At 45.9% G+C, this 27,247-nt stretch overlaps 1 protein-coding gene and 1 long non-coding RNA gene across 3 annotated transcripts in view; one reads left to right on the forward strand and one right to left on the reverse strand.

Annotated features, from left to right (window-relative positions):
* SLC24A3 (solute carrier family 24 member 3) overlaps window positions 1-27,247 on the reverse strand; it is a 481,544-nt gene that overhangs the window by 185,930 nt on the left and 268,367 nt on the right. For both annotated transcript variants that reach the window (XM_049100282.1, XM_025469153.3), the window contains exon 3: window positions 6,395-6,471. In XM_049100282.1, coding sequence (XP_048956239.1) covers window positions 6,395-6,471 — 77 coding nt within the window. The remainder of the gene's footprint in view (window positions 1-6,394; window positions 6,472-27,247) is intronic.
* LOC112673519 (uncharacterized) lies at window positions 12,544-21,622 on the forward strand. Its single transcript, XR_003144848.3, has 3 exons — window positions 12,544-13,073; window positions 18,436-18,547; window positions 18,653-21,622. It is a non-coding gene; the product is annotated as an uncharacterized LOC112673519 (long non-coding RNA).

A 27,247-nucleotide genomic window follows, 5' to 3' on the forward strand; every position in this document is an offset into this window, starting at 1 on the left:
TAAGACCTGACCCAGGGGAGGGCAACCCATTGGCTGGCTGGTGATCCATGGTCAGAGGAAGAAATGAGCCAACTCCGGGGCTGGGAATTAAGAAAGAGTGAACAGTACAGGCAAGGAGCAAGCAGAGTAGAGGTGCCAGCATGGAACAGAGATGAGGTGGAAAGGGGGAATGGGATGGACACATCCAGGTCACCTAGGTGCTCTGCCTGCTGGGAGCCCTGGGAACACAGCAACATTGAGGCAATAGGGAACCACCTAGAAAGAACACAATTCCAGAAGGAGCCTCGTATTTGATTAGCTCCCTTTCCTCACATCTCCCTCACTTTGCAGCACCTGTATTCCAAGGGCCTTCCTCTGATGCCAACTGGTTTGCTTTGCAGCTTTGGAGAACAAGCAGGTCTCAATGGAACCATAAGACAGAAATTAGCAAATTCTTTGAGTTTAAAAAGCAGGCGGATCTGGGAGTAAGATGGAATCTGGATTCCGGCTCACAGAGCCAGGTTCCCTAAATTCCTAGACCAGATTAAAAAGTCCATTGGCTAGAAGAGGAGGAAAGAAATATGGACAGGAGCTGGGGGTTTGGGAAGATCCCCACACTTGGGATCCAGCCCCAGATACCATCCTACAGAGACGCCACAGGGATGGCCCTTGCTGTCATTCCTGGAGAACCTCCACATGTGGGGGAGCCCTGGCTTGATCAACGAGCACAAAAATCCTGCCTGTGTGGGAAATATCAGAAAGGGAGACAGAACATAAAGACTCCTAACTCTGGGAAATGAACTAGGGGTGGTGGAAGGGGAGGAGAGCGGGGGGTGGGGGTGAATGGGTGACGGGCACTGAGGGGGGCACTTGATGGGATGAGCACTGGGTGTTATTCTGTATGTTGGCAAATTGAACACTGATAAAAAATAAATTTATTATTTAAAAAAAAAAGAAAAAAAATCCTGCCTGTAATTCTGAAGTGCCCCACCTCATATAGAGCCCACCTCCTGTGAATACACCTAAGCCCCTAAAATGGCACTGGATATTAGCATGTAGTGAAGATGGCTATGTGGAAAAGGGAGTCTCCACCACTGGACAGAGTGGGCCTAAGGTAGAATGCCAGGGACCTGCCCCCAGTGGCCCGTGCATTCTTTTCGCTGCCTTGGGAAGCCTGGTGTGGCTTCCATGGTGCTGCCCTAATGCTCGCGATGGAGAAGTCCCTTCTGCATGCACAGTTGACGCCCAAGTTTCCCGAGGGTCTTCTCCAAACACAAAATAAAAAACACTCCAGGTTTTATTTTTAATTTTTAAAAAGATTTTACTTATTTATTCATGAGAGACACACACAGAGAGAGGCAGAGACATGGGCAGAGGGATAAGCAGGCTCCCGGGACTCTAGGATAATACCCTGAGCTGAAGGCAGACACTTAACCGCTGAGCCACCCAGGCATCCCATACCCAGGTTTTAGAATACAAAGATGGACATGAGAATCATTCTCATTGCTATTTATTTCCTGGCTGGTCCATGGATGGGTCTAAGCTGCTGGACCAGTTAAGGAGCCCCTCTTCCAGCCAGACTCACTTAGCAGGAATTTGTCTTCGAAAGGGCTATCGCTTCATTTTCAGGAGTGTGATCCTTTATACCACCTCCATGCACACACATGTAGAAATATCTGTCTGCTGGAAGAGGGGAACTACATTAAAAATAGGAAAAGAAGGCTTGAAGCTTAGGAAGAATATTTTTGAAAGCTGACAAGGTACACAGACAGTATTTATTTCTGCAATGGAAGTGGACTTCTGAAGGACAGACCCATATTGAGAATGAATTTCAAATATTGATTATTTAAAGTTTCTTTTACTAGATGAGAAAATGTGTAGCTTGGTTTATAATCTCAAAGATTCAACTATCTCCCAGTGGGATAATTAGCAAATTTCACAAGATATTCCTAAATCCACAATTATTCACAGGCTTCTCTCTCTATTTAGGGCAGCCTCCATGAGTTTATAGGTTGTAAATCTCCTCACAGACAGAGGATACTGCTTTTAGGGTCTAAGCATTATAATAATTTGGCTACAAAGCAGGTTCTAAGACAAGTGTATTTTCTTGGTGATATTTACTGTTGATGAAGTTATACCAATGATGGATTTCCACACTAGTAAGGAACCCAACATGAAGAATAGTCAGAAGGAATAGAAATATTTTTTAGGGCAATCACAGAATTTAGGGTTTCTGAAATTTACAAAACCAGAAAGATCCAAGGGAAAATTCAAGCTACAGCATTTGGAAAGTTTAGCCAGAAATGGCTATTTGATTTTCACGAAGCTCACACACAAGAGGAAAGTATTTGACTGAAAGTAAAGGAGAAAGAGAAACAAGTTGTGATGGCTAAGACTTAAAAGACAGTTTTGTGGCATCCCTCAGAACCATCCGTGTCCACAGAACAAGGGCCAACCAGGGCTGAAGGCCATGAGCTTTACGGAGCCCCACAGGAAAAGAAAACCCTTGGGGCCAGTCTGGAATGGAGAAGTTGGAGTTTGAGGGCAAATGTGACGTTAATCAGGTTTCAGAGTGAGATGTGAAAGGACGGGGTTTCCCAGCGTAGATCTGAAATGGCTGTCAGTGAGTCCCAGTGAAAGGACAGCCCCATGGTCCTCTTCCTGGGACACGCTGGGGTGATAGGACACACCTCTGAAGTCTTCACCTCCATGGATGGGCAGACCCTGCTCTTCAGGGGCCCAGAGGCAGCTAGATGTCATTCAGTACCCTCTACCTGCTTCTCGATCCCTTTTCCCAGGCCTGGGGTGTTCTTGGGGTACTGGGACTCTGAGACTTCTGCCCAATGACCCTGAGCCTTTTTCTGTGGCCTGCCTGGCTCTTCATCACCTGACTAGAGCATAGACCATGCTGGGTTCTCTCTGGCCATGCCCGTCCCTACTCTGTAGGCAAGGAGGGATGGCGAGATCAGGAATCTGTTTACCCCCACTTCCAACTCAGCAGCTGAGTCACCTCATGGTGCTTCCCAGGTAAGGCCTGCCTCCCACCTTCCCAGATGTCCTGCACTCTTGAGTCTATGGATCTTTGATCATGGGTTTCCCTTTCCTGCCTAGAGTTCTTTCTCTCCCATCTTTGGAGAAGATCCAACCAACTGCACCTCCCAATGCTGGAAGTGGCCTTTGCTCTCCCGCAGCATGGCACAGATCATGGCCAGCACTTAGCATGTGGCAGGAGCTGTCCATAAGTGGGTTTCCCCATAAGGCTGTGGGCCGGTGCAGGGTGAGGCTCTATCTTGGGCTTCTGGAGGGGTCCATCCCAGCACAGCTGTATGCAGGAGCTCAGAAATGCTTTCCAGATGGCTAAGAGTGGGGCATCTACACTAAGCTCCCTGCAGCTTTGACTCATGCATTCATCTGGCCCCCAAAACGCCACAGGTTGGCCCTAGCAGTGCTTCTTCCGACATCCAGGGATGTTCATCTAACAGTTCCTGAACTTCCTAAGAGCTTCATGTTACATGAAGGGGATAAAAAGAGCCTCTCATTCTTGCGCTAAACTGTGCAAACTTTGTTGTTCAACATGCCAGACACTGTACAAAAAGGCTTCCTCATGAGGTTTCTGTCCTTATATCCCTGTGGGCAGGATAACACAAGATTTGGCCCTTGACCTTGGGGAGGGCACCAGCAGGCCCATCCCGCCCTATGCCTCTGCCACATAAGAGGTGCCCCCTCCCCATCTCAGGTCGGCTCCACCCCGCACCACATGTGTGTATGTATATGCCCCAGGCAGCCAGTTCAAGCTCCTCCCTCCAAGAGGCAGATCTAAGGAGGAGGCCCATACAGGCATAGGCCATTTGAACAGAGAATTGCAAACGTCCATGTGCCAAGAGCGTGGTCTTAAAGGGGCAGATGCTGACGTTGGTCCCTGGACTCCTTGTGTCTGTGATTTTTACAATGCAGGGCCCAGGGCTGGAGCTCCCTGTGGTATTAGATACTAGTGATGACAAAGTGCTAACCTGCTGGCTCGTGTGCACTCTCACAAGGGAGCATCTAAGGGGGATTTACCTGTCTCTGTCTGCTTTGCCTTCATGTCCCTCCCCTGAGAACTGTATTATCACGGAGACCGGAGTCCTTATGGACACTCTTGGCTCATGAGGTGCCAAAGCAAATGCACTGTGCTCTGCCTTCTGTTGGATTTGGAGGATGCACCAGGGGAAGTGGGAATAGGGGCCTTACCTGCTGCAGGTGACAACTCACCTTGGAAGGATGGAAGCTCAGGCTGTTTGTGTCGGGAGTAGAAATCTCCTGTCTCAGCTGACAAAGGCCTCCGGGTGCTAATGGCTACAGGGAACTTCTGGGTCCAGCTCAATGACTGGGTCTCCTCAGCCCGGAGACAGGGGAGCCTCCTTAGTGCCAGCAGCAGTAGCTGGCATCTACATTAACTGTTCTGCATGTGGGGCACCTGGGTGGCTCAGTGGTTGAGTATCTGCCTTTGGCTCAGGGTGTGATCCTGGGGTCTCAGGGATCGAGGCCCACATCAGGCTCTCTGCAGGGACCCTGCTTCTCCCTCTGCCTTTGTCTCTGCCTCTCTCTGTCTCTCTGTGTCTCTCATGAATAAATAAATAAAATCTTTAAAAAAATTGTGTGACTCTCCTTAAGGGCAGGGAGGATAGCAGAGTCCATTTTATGTGAGGTTTTCAGAGAATGTCTTTGCTAAAAAAGAAAGATTTCTCATGCCTTCTCTTCAAGGGCAGGGTTCTGAGGGGTTGGGACAAGCAGAGAAAGAGCTGAAGAGCTGACTGCTTCTACTGTAAAGGAAGTCAGGCTTAGGGCAGCTACTCTGTCCAGGGAGGCTAAACATCTTGTCAGAAGCCACAGACAGAACAAGTAGAGTGGAACCGGGCTCAAACCCATGCCAGGTCTGCCTCCAGAGACCAGGGTGTGCCCATCAGCCCTCTCTGGGTATGGACTGAAAAGTAAGGTCTTTGTCCCTTGTCTGAGTCAGGGTGGGTTTGTGACTATAATGCAATCTAGTGGTAATGACGTGTGTGACTTCCGAGGCCAAGGCACTACAGGCCACAGTGCTTTCTCCTTGTTCACCTAGTATCCTTCTCCAAGCCCTAGGCTGCCACACAGAACCATGACAGAGAGGCCACACAGAGGTTCTCCGGCCAACAGTCCTCGTTGAGCTGGTTCTTTGTTCACACTCACCCAGACAGCAGACGTGAGAATGGAGAATCTCTGGCCCCAGGGGCTGGTGTCACTGCCTGCTGTCTGAATCACTCCCTCCTACGTCCAGGTCCTATGGCATGGCATTCCCTCCGTGACCTTTCTGAACTCCTGACTCACGGAACCCATGAGCAACATGGAGTGGTTATTGATTATATCACTAAATTTGGAGAATTTGTCTCACAGCAATAAATAACCAAAATGGAATTAAGAGCATTCTGGGGGAGGGTGAATACCATAGAGACAGGAAAGCATAGTGATGTACCTAGTCCAGAATTTGGCCTGGGTCTCTCTGATCCTGTGGCCACTCCTTAGATAGATTTTCATACATGCACCCTCCACAAACTCTCTGAACAGGGACAAGGAAAACTGAAGTTCTTCCATCCACTGGGTCTGCTGAGGAAGCACTAGGGCAGTGGTGGACATTAAGAACCAGAGCAGCTACACCTGGGTGGCTCAGTGGTTGAGCATCTGCCCTCAGCTCAGGGCGTGATCCCAGGATCCTGGGATCGAGTCCTGTATTGGGCTCCCCGTGGGGACACTGTTTCTCCATCTGCCTGTGAATCTGCCTCTCTCTCTGTGTTTCTCTCATGAATAAATAAATAAAATCTTAAAAAAAAAAAAAAACCAGAACAAACTTCTGTTGGTTGCATCTATAGGTCAGACACTGCATCATTTCATGCCACAACATGAAATCCATTCATTTAACAAATACTTTGTCCCTACCCCATGCCACAGACAGGTCTGGGAAAGAAGCCATATGCAAAACAAAGTCCCAGTTCTCCTGAGGCTTCTGTGTGAGTGAGGTTGATGGACAATAAACAAACAATGAGAGCATATTATGTCAGATAGCGATCAATGGCATGGAGAAAAACAAAGCCCAGTAAGGGGAAAGGTGATGACATTTTAGAGAGGCTGGTTAGGAAAGGATTCCCCAAGAGAGTGGCACTGGAGAAGAGAGCAAGTCTGACCGTGGAGCCCAGGGTTTGGGCTCTGAAATGAAGGGAAGAATACGTACAGGTGTACAGGTCTTCCAGCTCAGGAACCTGCGGCCTTCTCCAGAGGGCACATCTGGAGACTGTCCTTCACAGGGCTCAGGGCACCCATGCCAGGTGTGCACCTCACTGATCACCCACCACTGGCCAGGCCTCCCTCTAAACCCTTCAGGCAGAGCCCCGAGAGGGGTACTTACGCAGAGCACGTGGAGAACCACCGCCCCCTGTCTTCGATCTTCATTGGTGAAGATGTCATTGGGGAATTCATGCAGGGCTGAAGAATGGAGAGAGAACAGCAGCTCAGAAGAAATGACAATATTTTCAGGGCTGGAGGTCTGGGACGGTGTCCTCAGTCCTCATTTTAATACAGAATCCTTGCACTTGGATGAGAAAAAATTTACCATCTTTATGTTTACATATCTCTAACTGGAATTTAGTGGTTCCTCCAGGTAAGAAGATAGGCAACAAACCACAGGAGTGTGAGAAGCACCGGGGACTCTTCCTCCAACAGGTGTTCTCATGATACATTCTACTGTTACACTCACGGCAGCTCTCACTCACTACTTCGACATGGGGGAGGGGGCGGGTTCAGATCACCCCTTGTGCTTTAAGTGTCAGTGAAGAACTACATGAACCAACTGCATGGAAGTTTATTTTCTAATATTCTGACAACTTCATTTCAATATGATCAGTTTCCTGTTTGTATGCTAGTATATTTTATCACCTGCATCAAGAAATGTTTTTCTGAGCAGAGGTCTGTAGGCTTCATTCATTACCAAGGGGGTCCCTGACACACACAGGGTTAAGGCCCCTGCTCTAAATTAGCCCTTATATTCTTCCCACCAGGACTGCGTTGGCTTGGGGCCTAGGCTTTGGAATGGTATAATACCCTCCTGCTCTTTCATTCCCTTTGTGAAGATTTATTTATTTATTTATTTATTTATTTATTTATTTATTTATTTATTTATTCATAGAGGCACAGAGAGAGAGAGGCAGAGACACAGGCAGAGGGAGAAGCAGGCTCCATGCAGGGAGCCCGACATGGGACTCGATCCTGGGTCTCCAGGATCACACCCCGGGCTGCAGGCAGCGCTAAACCACTGAGCCACCCAGGCTGCCCCTCATTCCCTTTTGGAACTTGACCCACATTTGCCACCACTGAACTGGGTTATTAAGTGCAGAGCTGCTCGTGCCCCTCTCCTTGCTCTCAAAACCTTCCCTGCTATGAGATAAAAGCTCCAGTCTGGACACTGGCAGAGCCAAGCTGGTCCTGGCTGTTCCCCACCAGAACTTCTCTTCTTCTGCCCTTTTATACTTTGCATGTACTCAGTCACTCAATTACTAACTGAGCAGTTACTGTGTTCTCACTGCTGGAAATTTGACAGTCAGCATTGTTACATGTGCTCTCATATTCTTGCCAGACAGGATCATTTGCCACTCCTTGAGCGAAACCTGTATTTACTTTCTTTTTATATCTCTATCTGACAGATTATACCACTAGCCTGGGATATCCCCCATCCCCAAATGGTCTCTCTCTGCCTCTCATAAAATCCAATCAGCTTCATGGCCAGGGCCTTCATAAGGCCTTCTGTGGGACCCATGGCTCTCCTCTCTGGAAGACGCATCAGACCAGGCTCTGTGGGAAGCTGTGCAGACTACCCTACCCTTGGCCTCATCTTCAACAAATGTGGCCAGCTGATGAAAGCAGCCTTTGTCTCAGAGCTCCTTGAGCTCTCTGTCCTCCTCCAGCTCACAAGCGGGACAACCAGCACCAGCCAATGGGGAGGATGTACAAGATGACATCTGCTTGCCACTTGTCTTGCTTTGGGTTTCTCCCCAAAGTAGACCCTCAGCCAAGGATTTGGGGGTACATAGTTTATTTGGAGGTGATTCCTGTACACACCATGAGTGAGGAAGGGGAGGAGGCCGGGGAGGGAAGAGAGTCAAAGATGGTGACATTAACAGGTGAGTGGGTGATGGCTCAGGACACCTGGGGCCCAGTCCTGCTGCATACCCAGAAAGACGGCACAGAACATGCCTCTGCTTTGCAGCTTGTTGGCCACAGGATTTGCCCAAGACACAAGCCTTTAACTATTCTTTGAAAAAGTTCTGCTCTCTGCTTCCAGGGCCACACTGGATTGTGGAAGTGGTGGTGGTGAGGTGGCCAGAGTATACACCTAGCATATTAGGCACAAATCACCTGTGCATGTCACTAGTGTCACCATGCTTTCTAGTTCTGTCTGATCCCTCATCTGATGAAATGGGGGAGATAAGGAAAGACAGGGATGTCACGATCCCCCTAAGTGGCTTTCCAAGCTAGAGTTGTTCCAGACAGGCTACACTGAGTCTTCCTAATCAGATGGGAAAAATGAGAGCAAGCCTGGAGGATTTCACTTGGAAGATCAAATGACACTATAGTCTGGAAATTACCAGGAGGGACAAGAGTTCAGAGAACAAGCACTGCATGGATTCTAGCCACTTTACTGAGGTGTCTCCATTCTAGCATCTTCCCTCTACAAGCCTCATGTTCTGGCTGCAGTACTCTTGTCCCATGAGCAGAGCCAGAGGAAGCCCTCCAGCCTTCTACTTCCTCCTTGAAACTTCCCTGCTGGCAACAGGGCCCACAGCAGGCTGGACCTGGAGAGACCTAGCCTTTACAGTCCCTAGTCATGCCTTGTCTGTCCTCCCCTCCCCACCTCCTGGCTCTCCCTGTGCACATGGGATATCTTACACTCTTAGGACATGCTTTCTCATACTTTCTCCTTTGAACTTATCTTTGAACTTACCTGATTAAATTTTTGTCCAAATAACCATCCCATGGTTCTCACATTGTTTTCCCCTCCCCAAGTTATTCAGTATGGATACAATGAGAAATGCCCCTTTCTGTCCACTTTCCAAACCCAGGACATTGAAGGTCTCCATGGGCCGCCCTTATGGGAGGGCAAAGGCAAGGAAAGGAAAGATTCTGCAGGGTGGGCTGGAGATTTTTCAGGCCCGACTGGTTCCTGCATTCACCTGGACTTGCCCAGACCATGTGTCCCAGTCCTTGATTCTGAAAAAACCACCACCACCATCCACATCTTTGCAACTTTCTCCTTTCTGACATTCCTTTTCAGTGCCCAGGGAGGTGGGGCTTGGGATGGGCTGGCTGGTGAAGGCTCTGATGGACTGATGGCCAATGACAAACCTGTGCAAGATGACGCATTCACTGAGCACCTGCTCCTGGCAGGTACCGTGCCTTGCCCTTCACACCCACTATTTTGTCCTCACAGAAAGCTTTCGTTCCCATTTTGTAGACAAGAACCCAAGGAACAGAGGAATAGATTTCATACCGGAAGATCCCCAGCTGGAGAGCTGCAGAGGAGGGGCATGCACAGAGCAGATGCAGGCCTGGGAACGCCCCTCACTGCTGCTTGCCCAGCTCCTGGCATCTATCAATCTTACTCTGCTAGGTGGCCTCTTTCTTCTTGGGACTTCTTCCAGATAGGAGATCTGATTAGATCTATGTTCTGCCCCATGAACCAGAGTGAAAAGGTAGGCTGTTTTTTTTTCCTTTACATTTCTCTGTGTAGCTGCTGTACAGCGTTTCCACACTGGCCAGTTCAAGGTTTAAATGTGACACTCCTATTGCCCTCCTACCCCTAGAGAATCAGAGGCAGGACTAGTATGTTAAGTTCATGTATGGATCATAACAGCCATCACTCTTGAGAAACTGAAGCCACCCTGTGATGAGTGCCACGCAAAGCAAGCACGTGGGGACCACTTGTCATCAATGAGGAGTAGAGGTGGGTATGGAAGTGGGAGCTGACTACATGAGGAATTATTCCTACATGAGGAATAATGTGGTTTTGAGCAAATATGGGAGGGTAGTGTGTGAAGGGAGTAGAGTCCATGGTACAGCAACCCCACCACTCTGCATCTGCAAGGTGTCCACTTTGTGCCGGCTCCATCCTCCCTCCTTCTCTGTGGCTTCATCTGTGAAGTGACACAGGGCCCACAGTGTAATGATTCAATCAAGGGTACTATGTCAGTAAGTGATACATTATGTTCTGAATCCAGGCATTTTGATTTTAAATCCACCTGACACTCAACAGCCAAGTGGATGAGTGTAATGACCGTGAATAAGCGGACCCACTAGGCTTCATGGTTTGGTTGGGGAAGGGTCTTGGCAGAGGTCTTGATGCCCAGCCAACCCTGGGACCTGGCTGGAGTTCTTAGAGAAGACTGTGCTGGAGGCTATGCCTTTGGATGAGGTGGGACCTGCAGAGCCCAGTGCTGGCTCAGGAAGGGCTAAGGCGCTGTCATAAGTCCTGGCCAAGCAGGCCCCTGGCGGACTTCCTCATGAAACTGAATGTGGCTGCTCAGTGGCTGTGATATGGGGTAGGTGTGTTGGAGGTTGGTGGGATAGGCAGAGGAGAGTCAGCTAAATGTTCTCAAATCAATATGCTTTAAGAACAACAAGATTCTTATTTGGTGGTTTCCAGCAATGTGGAAAGAATGACCAAGTTAAGTATTCCCCAGGAAGCTTCTGATGTGGATCCCATTCTGGCCACTTATTCATCACAGGTCCCTGTGAAAACATGTATCAGGCTGGTGATGAAATTATAACAATAATTTCAAAGACTTAACGCACAATTTGCAAAGAGGGATGCGTACATTTTATTTTCCTCCTATAGGTTCATCACCTTTTGATGGAAGTCACAAAAGATTTTTAAAACTTGAGCTGGAGGCCCTCTCTTCTTACCCTTCATGCAATAAGCCTTCCTTCATAGGTTCTACAAGCCTATATGTGAGGTTGGATCCTTCAAGAGCAGACCTTGAGACAGAGATCTGAATGCCAGCAGTTTATGCGGGAAGTGATCCTACTACAGGAGAGGAGGGAGACAAACCAGGAAAGGGCTGATACAGTATGCTCAGACTTGCTGGGGCCTCTCTGAGAGATGGTGTAGAATATGTTTCTGTATTGTGTACATATGCTCATCCATCACTGTTGAAGGCTGTCCTAAACCTAGGGCTGACCCTTAGCAGTTCTCAGATCTGCACTGGCCAAGTCAGTGTGTTCGTGGGACCAGGGAAGGCCCCAGACAGAGTCACAGGTACATCAAGAAACTGCCTGCATGTTTGTTGGCCATCTGAAAAATGTCCTGCAATTCCTCTTCATTGCTCCCTCCAGGCTAAACTCAGGGTATTGTCAGTGCACACAGCAGGTATCCAATAAGTGTCAGAACACTAAAGGAAGCAGACCTTGGATGCAGACTGGGAAGAGAGTATGTCTGTCTTGTCCACCTGGCCCAACAGGTCAAGAAAAGGGCTGCCAGCAGCAGCTGAGCTCACTTCCTTGAGGCCAAGCAAACCCTCTACCTAGTGGGCACAGACTCTGAGGCCCCAAATACACTTGAGAAATGGGTTTTCAGAATAGCTGCAGCTGTCCAAGACAGGAGTCTATAGACACAGTGTGGCACGCTGGACTAGAAGACTATTCTCAGTGCTTCTTGGTCTCAGTTTCCTCATCTATAAAACAAGGTAGGGCTGCTAGAGCCTCCTGAAGAGCTAATGGCAAAGCTGATGTCATCCCAGCTGCCTTTCATCTGGGTGTACTTCTTGACACCCAAATCCAAAGAACTAGAGGCATTTCTTAGTCAAGGTGGGAGTGGATGGTTACCATCTTTAGGAACCTCACATTGTCCTTGGGCTGTAGGTTAGATTTTGCAAAAGGGCCCAGTGTAGAGAATCAGGTGTGGATTCGGATCCCACCTATATATATAACTACTCATGGGTTATCCTTTCCTCTCTCAGAACCTCATTTCCATCATCTGTAAAATGAGCGTGTGAATGCCAGCTTTGCAGGGTGGCTGAGAAGAGTGCAGGCAGAGTAAGTGAAATGCCTCCCACCATCTTCCTGGGCCACATACTGAAATTCTTTGTAATTATAACAATGATGGAATGCTGGTCCAGCCTGTGGACAAGTACGTTTTTTTCTCGTCTTGGGAGTCAAAATCCACCTACTGCCAATTCCTGCCTGCTTTGCACTGGCATCTGTTTCTCCAGGGTGGTGTTTAGTCCAAGGGAGCTACATGAACACGTGTGCCTCTCGGTACATGCCTTCCTGTGTTCAGGTTGTGTTGGAGCCAAATAGCCTACGTGCATGCTGGAGCCAAATAGCCCACATCCAGTGGAAGGTTCCCCAAATACCTTCAAAATCCTCGAAGTCTCTTTCTGCTCCTCTCTTTCTCCTGATACTCCTCTTAGTACATCTCACCAGCTCAGGGAAGCCAGCAAAGGCAAGCAGTGCTGTTCCCATAGAAACCACAGAGCCCTGAAGGGAGTAGATTCCCCTTACCAAGGCAACAGCAGTCAGCTGTCCTGCTTCTCCTGGCTGCTTTCCTGAGGCCTGAGTTTGATGAGTCCAAATGGAGGTTTGCAAGGGATGGAGAGTATTTTCTCTTTCATTTGGAGAAAAGAATGTATCAGGGACATTCATGGCATCTGTAGACCTATGCTCTCATGTTGATCAAATGGAGCAGCCCAAGGTGAAGAACCAAAAGCTCAACTAGCTTAACACATCTGAGTGCAAGGAATCAGAACACTGGCATTTCATCCCAGGGGCTTTTTCATAACAAAGTACCTCACGCATCTTGTTGACTGGCCTCTTGGGAGCTGCCCCAGGAATTTTGGGTTGACACTGCCCAACTTCTCCCATGCATGATGGGTGACTTCATGCTTCTGCATTAGACACCTTCATCTGCTCCACCCTATAAAGCCTTCTGCCTCCTCTTCCTCTGGAGTCAACATTGGGAGAACACTGTCAGCCAGCTGCGGTGGTACTTGGCTTCCCACGAAACCTTCCAGACTCTTCCTGTGGTGCCCTTGTCCTGTGTAAGTACCCAACAAGTGGTTTTCTAGCCCAACTGTAGTCACCTTTGATTCCCATATTGTGAGCTCCCTGTGGACAGGAACCCTGCATTTTTCTCTGTGGCCAGTACCCACTGGGCCAGGAGCCATGAAAGAGAAAAATAAATATCAAGTGAAGACAAGTGTGAAGAAACTTAGAGGGACTTTCTCCCAGGGGATGGTTTTTGTATAAACACAAGACAGAATTATTAATTAAGAAATGATGCTAGGAGAAATAGTTCAGTAAAACTCCCAGCAACTGGGAGTGGCCACTTGGGCTGTTCATAAATAACCTATTTCTCTTTGTTCTGGAGACCTGGAAGGAATACACTTCTAGGTTTCCTTTAGGGTAGGTGGGACCATGCAGCTTGCTTTGGTCAATGAAATAGGAGAAAATGACCTATGTCACACTTCTAGGCAGGCTTTAATAGCAAGTGTCTGATCCATCACCTTGCATTTTCTTGTCTAAATATTCATGGAAACATAAGTCATGATGAACCTTTCATCAGCTTGGGTCCCTGAGCAACTCATATCAGAATCTGCCTCCTCTCTCCAACACACACATTTTATACATGTAGCATGAATAAAAAAATAAAATGTTTATTTTCTTAGCCCCTGAGATTTGGGGCTGTTTGTTATTCAGTGTAGCCAAGCCTACCCTGAGTAACATGATTGCTAATATGGTGCTCAGCATCCCCACTGCCTTCTGCACATGAGGCCTTGCTTCATCAATTTTTGGTTCCTTCTGTCTTTTCCACTGGACTGGGGGGGGGGGATGATTAAGGTTGGAGGGAATTTATCCTTGTCTTCTCTGTGTTTGCAGTGCCTAGCTAGGTGCCTGGCACAGAAGAGTCACTTAATTAAAAGTGTTTGTTGATTAAATGAACACATATGTCATAACGGAAGTCCCCTGAACAAAATTATCCATAAAAGAATCTGCATGAAAATGGATATATTCTCAACTTAACTTTCTAAATATTTAGTCTCTGGAAAAGTTTCAGAGACATTTTGGTGCCCTCCTCTTACACTCAGTGAGGTTCAGCAAGCCACAAAAGTGCAGGGGTGGGGGTGGGACATATATGGCAATGGGAGAGTGCAGGGTGTCCCAGAGAACTGCAGGCTGCTGGCAGGTCGTCTTTAGAATCTGCATCTCAACAACACTGGGAGATGTACTAACAAATCAATCATGTGCAAATAAACACACAGTTACTCAGCCCTTAGCACGCACGGAGTACCATACTCAATTGCAGTTATAGAAAGGCAAAGGATGCACAGTCCTGGTCACTGAGGGGTCAGCTCTCTCTTCAATCAACCCAATATGTAAAGATGGAACTGCAAATGTCTATTTTTCACTTTTTCATGGTTTCTATGATAGGAATCTTTATTCTAGATTCAAAGATAAGTAAACCAAGACCCAAAGAAGGCATGTAATAAGCCCAAGTTCACACGGATGGTAGTGGAGGAGCTGAGATCATAAATGGGGTCTGAATTTCTAGCATGTCGATTCTTTTGTAACAGAAAGGGCAAATTGACCTTTTCTTCCCCCCTTGACTTCCAAAGGCACAATTTTTTTCCTTCGAAAGCCAGAAACAAAGTGTGGATTCAAATGGATTGATGTGCACATAGAAATAAGACCATGAACAGCATCTCTGTGAAGGAGGATATAACCACAGGTCATGGTAACCAAGAGCCTCAGTGTGGGACAAACTGTCAATCAAAAAGATAATACCAATCAAATTTGCTGAGGAAGGTTGTTTCAGCCAAATGCTTGCTGGTGACATTTGTTTACCATAGGCAGCCAGGATTTTACAAGAGCTTAAAGACCTAGACCTGAAGCCCTCCTTCACCACTTAAGAGTTCTGTGGCCTTGGGGAAATTCTTTAATCTCTTTCAGTCTTAATTTCTTAATGTGCAAAATGGGAGGATGAAAACAATACCAGTTAATGTGATTATTATTAGAATTAATTATGATGATGTTTACGAAATATGTAGTACCTAGACTCAGACAAGTAATTATCAAATGATAGGTCCTTTTACCTTATTAAATAGTAGAGGAGAAATATGGACAATGGGTGTTTCCCAAGACATCAATGCCCTGCTCATATTCCTGGAGTCTTACCACTTGACGCTAAGCAACTACCAGCATGTCCATCTTTTTGCCTGAGGGCTTTCCCCAAAGAGAAGAGAAGGTTCTTTGCTCAGATACAGCAGGCTGGATATGCTGGAGAATTAACACTGCTCTTTCCCCCGGGTAAAGCCCTCAACCAAAGCCTGATGAAAGGGTGGGTATATAAACACTTCAGCTCCCTCACCACGTAGGTGAGATAACTCTCAGGTGTGTCCTGCACTGCTTGCTAGCATTCTCAGCTAGATTAAGCTCTCATTGCTCACTGTGACAACTGGCTTTAATACTCTTTTGATTGGCTGCCTTCCCTTCCCTGTCTCACTTCCTGACTCCCCTATCTGGATCCTCTCCCAAATAAACCTGTACTTGAATCTGCCTCAGGGCCTACTTCTGATGAACCCATATTTAGACAAGAGATGTGAAGAATTTTGCACTTTTGCACCTCTCCATTTCAACAAAGATTAGTTTTTCCAGCAGAGGACTCATCCATATTCAGGTGAATTCCCCCCCACCCACCCAATAACGGCAGTAGTTTTCAATGGCCTTATTTCCGTGCATTTATAGGAGAATGATGCATTGTGCTTTGTTGACAGCAGTATGGAACCACCTAAGTCCTGAATGCAGGTTGGAAGACTATCTGTCCCTTTTTGATGGTGCTGAAGTTGATCCAATACACCCATGAGAAGCTCCTTGATTTCCACTTCAGAGCTCTTTTTCTCATATCCATATTGGCAGGAGATTTTAAAAAATCATCCCACAAGCTTTTCTCCTGGAAGAGAACAGACATTCTTTGCAACTAAAGAACCCCAATCATTAGTTACCATAGACTTTTGGCCTGGCAAGGCACTGAAATGTAATTTGATGAACTGGAAACATATTTCTTTATCAATAATAAAAAGTCATGGCATCAGTGTTGCTCATGTTTCCAAGCCAGTAGCTACTGTAGAAAATACAGTGATCCCATGACTAATTTAGTGTTCTCAGGCCACAAGCATGGCAGCACAAAGAAGGAGGCCTATTTGTAGGGACAAGAGCCTATAACCTGTATCTGTTGCTCGTATGGGTTTACCATGACTGTGTCAGTAATGAATTCACAATAAGGGAAGTAGAATATGTATGGTAAATAGCCCTGTGGTGGTCAGAACTTTATGCCCTTCATGGACTGCTCTGTTTTTCAAAATGTCCTTTGGTGCTGATGTCAGAGAACATGTAGATGGATGGGCTGGGGTCTGGCCCAGGTATTGCATCTCTCATACTCTCATGTCTGCTTACTGATGCAGAGAAATTCAGACCAACAAGCTGATGCACACAGAAATCCACTACAGAGCTCCTTAAGGGAATGTGCATTGTTAACAGAAGTGGCCACTCCTCCTCAGCACCCTTGAAGGGGATGAGTGTGCATGAAAAATCTTTCTTAGGACAAATGCAATTAAAACAGTTCTTTCTGAATATAGTAATTCCGCATAAGAATATACATTGACAAGATTCACTCTTTACAGCTTTATTTTATAGCAGAGATGAACTGTGCATGCTACATGACTGGACACTCCAAAATCAGTGACTTTTTTAAAATGTTCATCAAATTTCAGAGTTAGAATTAACCTTCAGTATTCTATTGGTCTACAGATGGAAAGGTGATAAAAGAATGATTTGATGAAAAGCAGAGTTAAGGTTTTTTCTCTGTTTCCCTTTTAAAACCTATCTTTCCTCTTTCACCATTGATGATATTCCATGATCATCAGTTTCAGAGAAAGAAAATGGATCTCATCTCACATGTTCATCAATTGACTGGTAATGACTTGACTGGCTGTTAGGTTGACTCTTAGATAGGGTATAGTGTGGTAGAGGAACTTGATCTATTAACAATGTCTGCCATAGTCATGGGAATGGGAATGGGGACACATGTGCTTCTTATTCTCCTTCACTGAATTTTTGCTGACAAATTCCTAAAATGAAAGAATAACTGGCACTCCTTGCTTCTAATAATGATGATTATTGCCATAATTTCCTTTGATCTGTATCTCTCTTTGGGTAGCATCTATTTAAAGGTTGGGGAGCATTCAAAGTATTAAAATACAATCTTCCAAAGAAATCAAATATATTAAAGCAGATGTATTAGGTTGTTACACACCCATAGTATAGTAGCTCGAAGTCTGGCTTAGGACAATGAAATAAATATCTAAAAAAATTCACAGTTAGTTGTAGGAAGAGATGTAAATAAACAGATAAACTACTGGCTAATTCAGTTGGCAAAATACAAGCTGTATTTACTCCTCACTTAGTACTTGGCAGCCTCTGCTTCTCCTTGGAAGAAAAATTAACATGTTACCTGAGGAAATCATTTTCCTTTTTATGTTGCCATATATTAAATATTAGATACCTATAGTTTGGGGTCAAAACAATCTTCTAATTACATCTGAAACTCTTTATTTCAGTAACAGTTTTCTTTTTAAATTTTATTTTATTTAAATTCAATTTGCCAACATATCTGAAACTCTTTTAAGGATATCAGAAAGGGAGACAGAACGTAAAGACTGCTAACTCTGGGAAATGAACTAGGGGTGGTAGAAGGGGAGGAGGGCGGGGGGTGGGAGTGAATGGGTGACGGGCACTGGGGGTTATTCTGTATGTTAGTAAATTGAACACCAATAAAAAATAAATTAAAAAAAAAGGATAGGTCTGAAAACAGGGTTTTTTTTGGATCACAAAGTTCGTGCATTCAAAGTCTAGATTCCAAATATGATGGCTCCACCTGAATGAAAATTAAGAAAAAGTGTAATTAATTTGAGACTAAAAGTGATTCCTATATCAATTTTTCTTCTTCTTCTTCTTCTTCTTCTTCTTCTTCTTCTTCTTCTTCTTCTTCTTCTTCTTCTTCTTCTTCTTCTTCTTCTTCTTCTTTTATGGCTTTGAATGAAACTGACTGACTGCCTTCTGCTTTCACAACTGGCTTTGTTCTCCAAACTAGGCTTTTAAGGGTATATAGACCAAGGGTAGGAACAGGAGAGATCTCTCAAAAAGGTCACTGTGCTGTCTTTTAGTTAGCAGAGCAAGACTAGTTACAGTTTGGAGCCAATAAGATTAAAGCAAAAGAATTTAGAATCTACTTGATATGTGTCTAGTCATTTGTTATTGCATATTTGACTTTACAGATGATGTGCAGAGGAGACTCTGGATTCTGTTGTCTTTCTCAGAAGAGTGTTGAATTTCTATTTCCTGCAGGCACTCCAAACTCTAATCTCGGAGACCTCAGCCCATTAAGGTCACTGCTTTCTGTTCTGGCTCTATCACCCATGCACTGTACATACTAGGGAGTTTCACAGGGGAAAAGTCGGTAGGTGTGGTTTCCTTCCTTCAAATTTCATACTTCCTCCAGTCTCTGTTTGCTTTACTTCCTTTCCAGAGTTTTTAAACAATTGTTTTCCTTTATTTTGTCTAGATTCCATAATTGTTCCTACAGGAGCATTAATCCAATGCAAGCTTCTCTACTATGAATGGAAGTCTAAAGTCCAGAATATATTCTACATCATCAGCCACCACAAAAAATTTACAGGACATTAAACTCACATTAAAGATTCCCCAAACTTGCTATTAGCTACATTAAGTTCTCCATAGAACTAAGGCATCCTGAAGGAACCATGTGCCCCAGTAGTAACTAAAGGCCCGGGGAAAGTGACCAGTCACTTGAATGGGCTGGCAAGATTTGATAAAGGGCTGGGGTAATCTAATTGCATACTAACTTATATGGATAAACCAGGGACTGGATGAAGAGGGTCCTCAATACAGCAGAGCTTATAGGAAGAGATGATGCAGCATTCCACAGCCCTCAACTACAAATATTTCAAGGTCAAGGAACCCAAAAAAGCATCTGTGGCAGTTCTGATGTCTCTGACAGGTGATTCCCAAAGGCTCAGAGGCAAGAATGTGTTTTAGGGGACAAATGATATTGGAAACCACTTACTGCCAAGGGAGTGAAATCATGTTCTACTTCTTTTGGAGTCCGGAGGCTCTCTTATATGTTTCCCTTAAGTGTCAAATTTTGACATCTTACATGAAGTTGGCAAATTGAAATTCACAGCAATAGAAGGTAGGTGTTTAATAAGTGCCTTTCAAGTCCAGACAAATTTGTGAAGTTTCAGAAACAGGAAAGAAAGGTAGGCAGCCAAACAAACCTCTGGCTAAATCTGGCCATTACATAAAGAACATAAACATATTAATGTTTAATTTTTTTAAAAGGAAGAAAAGGAAAATTATGCTAAATTCCTGAATGAGTCAAGAACAAAATAATAAATACTACAATTTCTGTTCAAAGTAAAGTGGAAAGGCAAACATGAAGGAGGAGGGAGAGATCTACTTGTTCTTGCCCTAGAACTCCATCATATTCCCTGTTACAAGCCAATGACTTTTTGCTCTCCCCCACTACCCCAAACTTAGGATTCTGTGTCATTGCTGGCTAGCTCGTGTCTTTTCAAGTGCTTTTATGTCATTGTAGGATTGCTGGAATTGAAAACATTCAAAGAAAACCTTAAAGAAATCAACATCATGATTTTGAGAACAAAAAAAATGCAGAGGTAACAAACTGTGATGCATTAACCTCGGTCATCATGCATGTCACAGAAGCTGGATGCAAATTTATGTATTTACTGTCATAAACCAGGACAAATCTTGATATCACTTGAGAAAAGGCCAGTCAGAGAAAATGAAGACCCCTTTGCCATCCCCACCATCCAAAGACTGGTTTAACTTGTACTTGAAGATATTGGCATACTGAGCTGCACGGACAGTGAGGTCATGCTGTGGGTCGGTAAGACGACTTAGCACTTTCAGATGATGGAAAAGTTTGTGTTATCACTTCCTTCGATCTTTCCTCACATAAACATTGAATTTCAGGGCATTTCATATAGACCTAAGGAGAAAAATCTATTAAAAATAATCTTTTTAAAACGACCCTTTTAATGTTTGAAATATATGGTTTGTTGTTGTTTTTGGTGAGAGATGCAAATAACTTTATTCTTCTATGAAAGACTCCAATGTTTAAGTTTCTTGCCATAGTTCAAATAAGCAGGACCAGACTTTACAGATATCTGCATAAAAAGTCTCCAATCTCCTAGGTAACATTAAGATGAGAAGACAGGCAAAGGGGCTATGTTTCAGTCTGAAGATGGAAGCTGCAAATCCCCCAGGGGTCCTGGACCCACAAAACAAGGTCCTGCCTAATCTCCTCCAAGAGGCTGGCTGTCAAGTGGCCACAGGTGGGAGGGCTGGGGAGAGTAGTGTTGTCTTTCCCTGAGTCTGTGACACAGAAGCAAATTAGCTGGCTTCTTCTCAGTGATTTCAGGCAAACAGTTCTTTCCAAAGAAACAGGGTTCCTTTGAGAAAGATTCAAGTACCAAAGAGACTCTGATTCCTTCATGATCACAGCTGAATACCGTAAGGATAGCAAGCTTTCCAGGGACGCAGATGTGCACACAGATGTTTCCCTGTCAATTTCACTCAAGGATGCACGGTGCAGTGGTTATCCATCTGCCATGCTGCTCTAACTCTGGTAGGGGATAACTAGGAAGTATACTACACAGTCTTGCCCTTGTGAAGTACAGAGACCAGTTGAGGAAGCCAGATTTAAGTGCACGAATACGCAAATCGGAGGATGGTAACAAGCAGGCTATATACCCTCCCAAACACCTAAGCATGTATGTATGTGAATGCAGGAGTAAGTAGCTCTTACGTAGCTGCTCATGCAACTGCAATAACTTACAGAACTGGAAACATGACAGTTACTCACTCATTGCCTTTCTGACACCTGTACAGGGGAGACTCAAACACCTGGAGGCTGGAACCACTTGGACTCCTCAGCCTCTCTGTCTCTCTATGTGGTTTCTCCACATGGTTTGCCCTCAAGATCTCTTTGGCATGTGGACTTCTCCTATGGTGGCTCAGAGCTACAAGGCACAAGTTTCAAGACAAAGAGCTAGAGAAGGATGGCCTTTTATGATCAAGCCTGGGAAGTCACGCAGCAGGTAGTTACAAAGGTATGGCTGACTTCCAGGGAGAGGAACAAGATTCTGGAAGAGCACATGGTCCTGGGGTTATTGCTGGGGTCATTTTGGAAGATGCAACCTGCCACTATCTGAAAATGAGAACCACATCTGTGGCCACGTTCAGAACATATCTTTATCTAGACGAAGATGAACCAGACAGTGGATGTATTTGGGTCAGGAAGAAAAGTAGCGGCATGAACCAGCATGGTGGATAAGGACTGCATCAGTGAGTGAGATGTGTGAAGCCTCAAAGAAGGGCTTACAGAGCTGCAGAGGAGGCATTCCAAGTGGATAGGGAGAAGGATGGAGGGACGGAGGTGGGAAGGAGCAGAGCCCTCTGTTCTAATGACGTAGATACTTTTCAAAGCATTCCTCCTCAAATGGACACTCATGTTCTCCAGAGGAAACATGAATAGCTACTAATGTGTTAACATATCACTGTTTCCCTTACACGATCTTTCCTAATCCTCACGGCCATCCCAAGAGCTCTGTGCTTTATAGAAGGGGAAACTGAGGTCTAGCAAGAATGGTCCTGGGACCACATTTATCTATGTCAAGTGCCCTTTCTTCTACACGATGGGTAGTCTCCTGGGGTCAATGTGAGTCAGGGCTTAGTTCATGTTTGCTCAAGACTCTGAGAGATCACGCATGCACTTATGCAAAGCCCAGCTTTGTTTTTTTTCCAAAGGAAAAGACTTCACCCAGAATCTAAGGAAGCTCATGGGGTTGCATTCAATTTCATGACTGCATTAGGACCCAGCATGGGACCCACGACTAAAATTGGTCAGTGCTCCTGAGTAGCCTTTTCACTAAGCCACAGGCTAGAGAATATAGGTCTGGCATGTGTTGGGATTCTGCTCCACTCGCAGGCCTTATGGTGGACAGCTTTATCCACATAGAGCTTCCTGTCCAGACCCAATGTTTTCCAGCCCTTTCTACCCAAAGGGAACTGGTTTGGAGTTCTGCCTTATTTAAGTATTGGGAATGTCTACTTGCATCTTGGCATTTGCTATAGACTAAAAAAACTAAGAGTTAACTCAGATCTTCCCATTACCTGAGATACATCCTGATGGAAAGCATGTTGGCACCTTTTGAAGTCATCTACCTGTGCCCTGAGCCCCATTTTATCATGTGCACATTTTGTGGCCATAGGATGCTGGTACCCCAGTATCTGCTTAGTATGTCAGGACCCTCAGGGGTAAGGCAGAAAAAAGTTAGTTTCAGGGTTCCCAAAAGATTCCAACTTACAACACAGTGAGGCTTAGACACTGGGGAAGAACTAATCTGGGGCAGTTATTGCTCCTATAAACTCCTTTAGAAGTTGCTAGAAGGGAACTGAAGCCATATTCATGCTCTGACTCCCTCCCTGCAAATCCCTTTGCCATTTCCTCCTGTCGCTCCCTGCTCCCTGGGTGCTTTTATATCTGACAGCCAGCACCCAGGGCTGTCTTGAGCTAAAGTGGCCACTGCGAGTCTGCTTGACACTATATCCTTCCCCTTCCTCCTCCTTCCCTGGTCCCACCACTCACTCTCTACCAGTTTTTCCAGGGAGCACTTTCAAAATCACTTTCGCCTGAACACTCAAGCCAGGCTCAGCTTCTGGGAACCCAGGCTAACCCAGGAACCACACAAATGCTGCTTCTTCCACAAACATTCCCTTGATCAACCCAAAGGAATCTTACACTAAGTCACCACAGAGATTGGGGTCCAGACCACATGAGTGGAGGCTGGAGGGTAGGCGGTGGGCAGCAACTTGTTCCCCACGCCTGTGGGTATGGGTATGGTGTTCTATCCTTTCCCTTCAAATGACAGGGTCCCGAACAAGAGACACACATCACTCATCAGCCATTAACTCCTAGGGGGCCCATGTGAACTCAGTGGATGAGCATTTTTTCTGAGATCACAGCATGCCTCTGGGTCCTTGCTGCATACAGATGAGCTGGCTGATGTTTAGGACAACTGATGCTAGACGGGACATGCTCTGGGAAATCGTCAGTGAGAAGGGGAGTGGGACGAGGGTAAGGCGGGGAGTGGAGAAGCCACAGAAACAACTATCCGTGGCCAAAGTTTCCATTCCTGGTGCCAGCTGATGGGAGCCAGGGGTGTCCCAGGGGCATATCTGACTTGTCTGAACCAAGACCCGGCAATGAGAATGTCTTCTTATGGGGTTTTCACTGATCTTGAACACATTCTAGATATTTTTATGTTCTCCTGTCACGTCGTTTTTAAAAAAAACTGTTCTTACCAGGAAGCTTGGATCCAAACAGTCAACAGAAGAGAGTTTGTGGATGTGCCTCTGGAAGTGGAAATGGACTCAGGTGACAACAGAACACCCAGCCTCAAATCTGGGGTGTTGTGGAGAAGCTGTGTAGAACCTGCCGGTGTGTGTGTGTGAAAGAAAGTGGCAGCATGGGTTTGAAAATGGGAAAGGCTGTAATTTTTTGTGACCATTTCCAAATAATAGAAAGGCAAGAACCTTAGAAAAGGGGAGAAGCCTAAGAGGTGGTCAGGGGCAAGACTAGGTGCATACTAGGGAGTGAAGTCTTGAAAACATCTTCCACATGAAAGGTATGGACCACACACATTTTGGCCAACCTTGCCTTTCCTGGGGCGGGGAGGGGAACTATACTACCATAAAAAAATGAAATCAGCTCTTTTTTTGCCCTCATTTTTAACAAGCCTGGCTGAATAGTTGAGTGGCTACGTCCGCGGCTGGTGGTGCTGTATGCCGGGGGAGGCAATAATGTCTGCCCAGCTATGTTAGCTTACGTATGCATCCACTCCCCTCCCCAGCCCTCTATAAAACACGTTTAAAACCTGCTATGGTATAATGGCTTGGAAAGGGAGGTGAATCTCTCAGACTGCTGAATGGTGTGTCCTTGTAAAGGTAACGAAAGCTTGTGGTTTTATAACACCCAATCTGTGCGAAGTCAAGCAGGACAACAGGGTGACTGTGTACCACTGGAGCGGACACTTTGATGCATGTGCACGACCTCCTTAACCAGGCTGGTGGACTGCCTCCCCCGCCCCCCGCCGCGCCCTGCCACCCCAGGTGGCAAGAACGCTGGTCCAATCACTCAGCGTGCTTCTCCCTGAGAACTGCTCTTGGCATATGGGTGCTACCTCACCCTAAATGCCTGGAAGATTAGGTCCTTGTGCCAAGAGTGGGGTTCAGCCAATGTCCTGCTTCAAGTTGGGACAGCTCCGTGCTGCTATTCATATGCCATGGTCCTGTGGGATCAGGCTGAGGCTGGTCTGCAGCTGAGAACACAGCTTTGCTGACTCGTCCTCCTGCCTGATCCTGCTTCTCTTGCAGGCCTTCTCCTGAGAACTCTCCATCCATAAATCCCCTACACAAGAATCTCTGTCTTGGGGACACCATCTGAGACAGCCCCTTGGGCTGGCTTTTGCTTCTAAGACTCCAAGGGAATGGGGCACCTCACTGAAATGGAAAATGTACACTAGCTGGGAAAGGTGAATCCCTGTGTACTTAGGAATGGCTTAAACAAGCCTGGCCTCTTTTAATCCCTCCAAAGCACCACAGCCTAGAGCTAGACCAGGGGTTCTAGTTCCTTCTGTTCCAAGTTGAGCGCCCGGCCTGAGAAAAGTTGCCGCCCAGGCAGTTTGCCCTGGAAATTGACCCACAGCACGGAACCAGATTAAGATTTGGCACCAAAAAATGATTTTCTTTCCCTCCAACCTCCTACAAACATCCGTGGAATAGTTAAAATTAAGTAGGATTTCCTTCCCCCAAATCTCCCTTTGAAGTTTGCAGATGGATTTTTGGGAAGTTTTATATTTTAATAAGAAATTTATTTCCCAGATGATTCCATCACTTGGAAAGTAACTAGTTTGGACAAAACCAGGCATCCTTGTTGAGGTGCCCCAAAGATTCATGTTTGCAAAGCTTTCCTGGGCTAATTTTGTAGCTCTTTTTTTTTTTTTTTTTTTAATTTTTTTTTTTTTTTTTTTATTTATGATAGTCACAGAGAGAGAGAGAGAGAGGCAGAGACACAGGCAGAGGGAGAAGCAGGCTCCATGCACCGGGAGCCTGACGTGGGATTCGATCCCGGGTCTCCAGGATCGCGCCCTGGGCCAAAGGCAGGCGCCAAACCACTGCGCCACCCAGGGATCCCCTAATTTTGTAGCTCTTGAAGACACAGCCCTATCACCACAGGAGTGCTTCTCTACCGCAGGACTCCCACCCTGATGTCTAGAGGGAAACACTGCTTTCCGTCATGGCAAGGGTGAAAAATGTTTAAAATGCTTTCCATTAGCATGATTGATTTGAGTGGGAGGGACAGCAGATGGGCCACACCGAGGTCTAGATATTCAGATACAGGTGGCATCTCTGCGAGAGATGGTCTCTGAGAGACGATGGCCTGGTTGGTCGAAGATGAGAGGCACAGAGAGATGCCCATCAAAAGAACAGCAGCCACGGATTTTCTCTTCTTCCATGCAGATCTACACCCCAAGCCCTGGGGAGGCTCCCAGTTCCCACCCGGAAGGAGTGTGAGCTATTTTAACTTGGAATGCAGCAAGCCAGGCCAAAGGAGCCACAGCCAAGAGATACAGTGTACAGCAAGCACGCCCAAGAGAGCATTTTCCCAATAAACCACATCTCTTCTGAGGACCTGAAGAGGCAGGCAGCACAGTGGACCGCCTGCTGCCCGCCCCTCATCAGCTGCATTTCAGTGTTTCGGTGGTGGGAGGGCTGGGCGGTGCAGGAGGAGGCCAGTTGGGATGATAGGTGTGCTCCCCACACTGGACCCCTAACTCAGACTCCTGACCCCTCCCGTTTTCTGATTGGCCCACTTTCCCCCAAAAAACTCCCACAACCTCTTCCTCTTCCCGCCCCCTCCGCCCACCCCCTCACATTCCAACAGCACTTGGCATTTCCAGATTACTTTATTCTTTTATCCTCGACCTGCTTCTAAAGAGTGCAGAAAACAGTCGATGCTGTTTGCAGGAGTGGATGCCTGACTACTATGCAGAATGGTTTCAGTACTTGGTTTACATTCATTCAGTAAAAATTCTGGAATACCTACTCTGCACCAGGCGCTATGTTCACTAAGTAAACAGGCAGCGTTTATCCTGTTTGCTTCTCTCTCTCTCTCTCTCTCTCTCTCTTTTTAATTATTACATCATGTGCCTCTTCCAAGGTAACCAAAGTAGACTATGTTCCATGGTTTTCAGGTCCTCCCAACTGAGATGTCAGAGGTGACATGTGGGATGCTGACTGCTGGTGTGACCCACTCCGGATGGGAATCCCTCTCAATGAGTCACTGAGACATAAATAAATAGCTCCCACCTGTAAAGCTTCCACCCAGCTGGTCACCTGGTCAACTCATGTTGATTCCTATCACTATGGTGATGAGGCCAGACCAAACCACATAATTCCAAAAGCTACCTGCCAGCCCCACTAGCAACATTAAGGTCCAAAAATAATTCTCTACCTAGAGTCAGACACTAGCAATCAAAAATATCAAACGTTATTGCAAAAAATGAGGAATAACATACTTGTGACTATTCCCCGGGCTTTAAGCCTTTTGGGGTCCATTGCTGTGGTTGGATGGCTTTTGATGCATAAAGTATTTTCAGCGGAAATGCCTGGTGTGTTTTGGGGGATATGTGAAATGGTATTGGGCCACATAAGAACAAACTTTATGTCAATGGTTATATAATGCTTGTTTTAATGTTACTATAAAAATACCTGTGTTCATTTATGGCAGATACATAAAATCACCTTTAAAAATAAATTCCTTAATTCTGCATTCATAGTGGCATGGAAACCTTTGTTTCTTGTGAGCACTGAAATTTACCCAAACTTGTACTGTCAGGGTATTTCTGGTATATGTTTAAAGCAGTAGTTTCTATTGTGCAGTCTTGTTCTGCTGATACAATTTCGGAATGGATTGAGAAGAGCAGTGCCCATACATGATGACCATATATGCATGTGCAGATGTCTGTTCATGACTGCTTTTCAAACCCTCTAA

The sequence above is a fragment of the Canis lupus genome, chromosome 24 (assembly GCF_003254725.2).
Source record: "Canis lupus dingo isolate Sandy chromosome 24, ASM325472v2, whole genome shotgun sequence".
NCBI classification, from domain to species: Eukaryota; Metazoa; Chordata; class Mammalia; order Carnivora; family Canidae; genus Canis; species Canis lupus.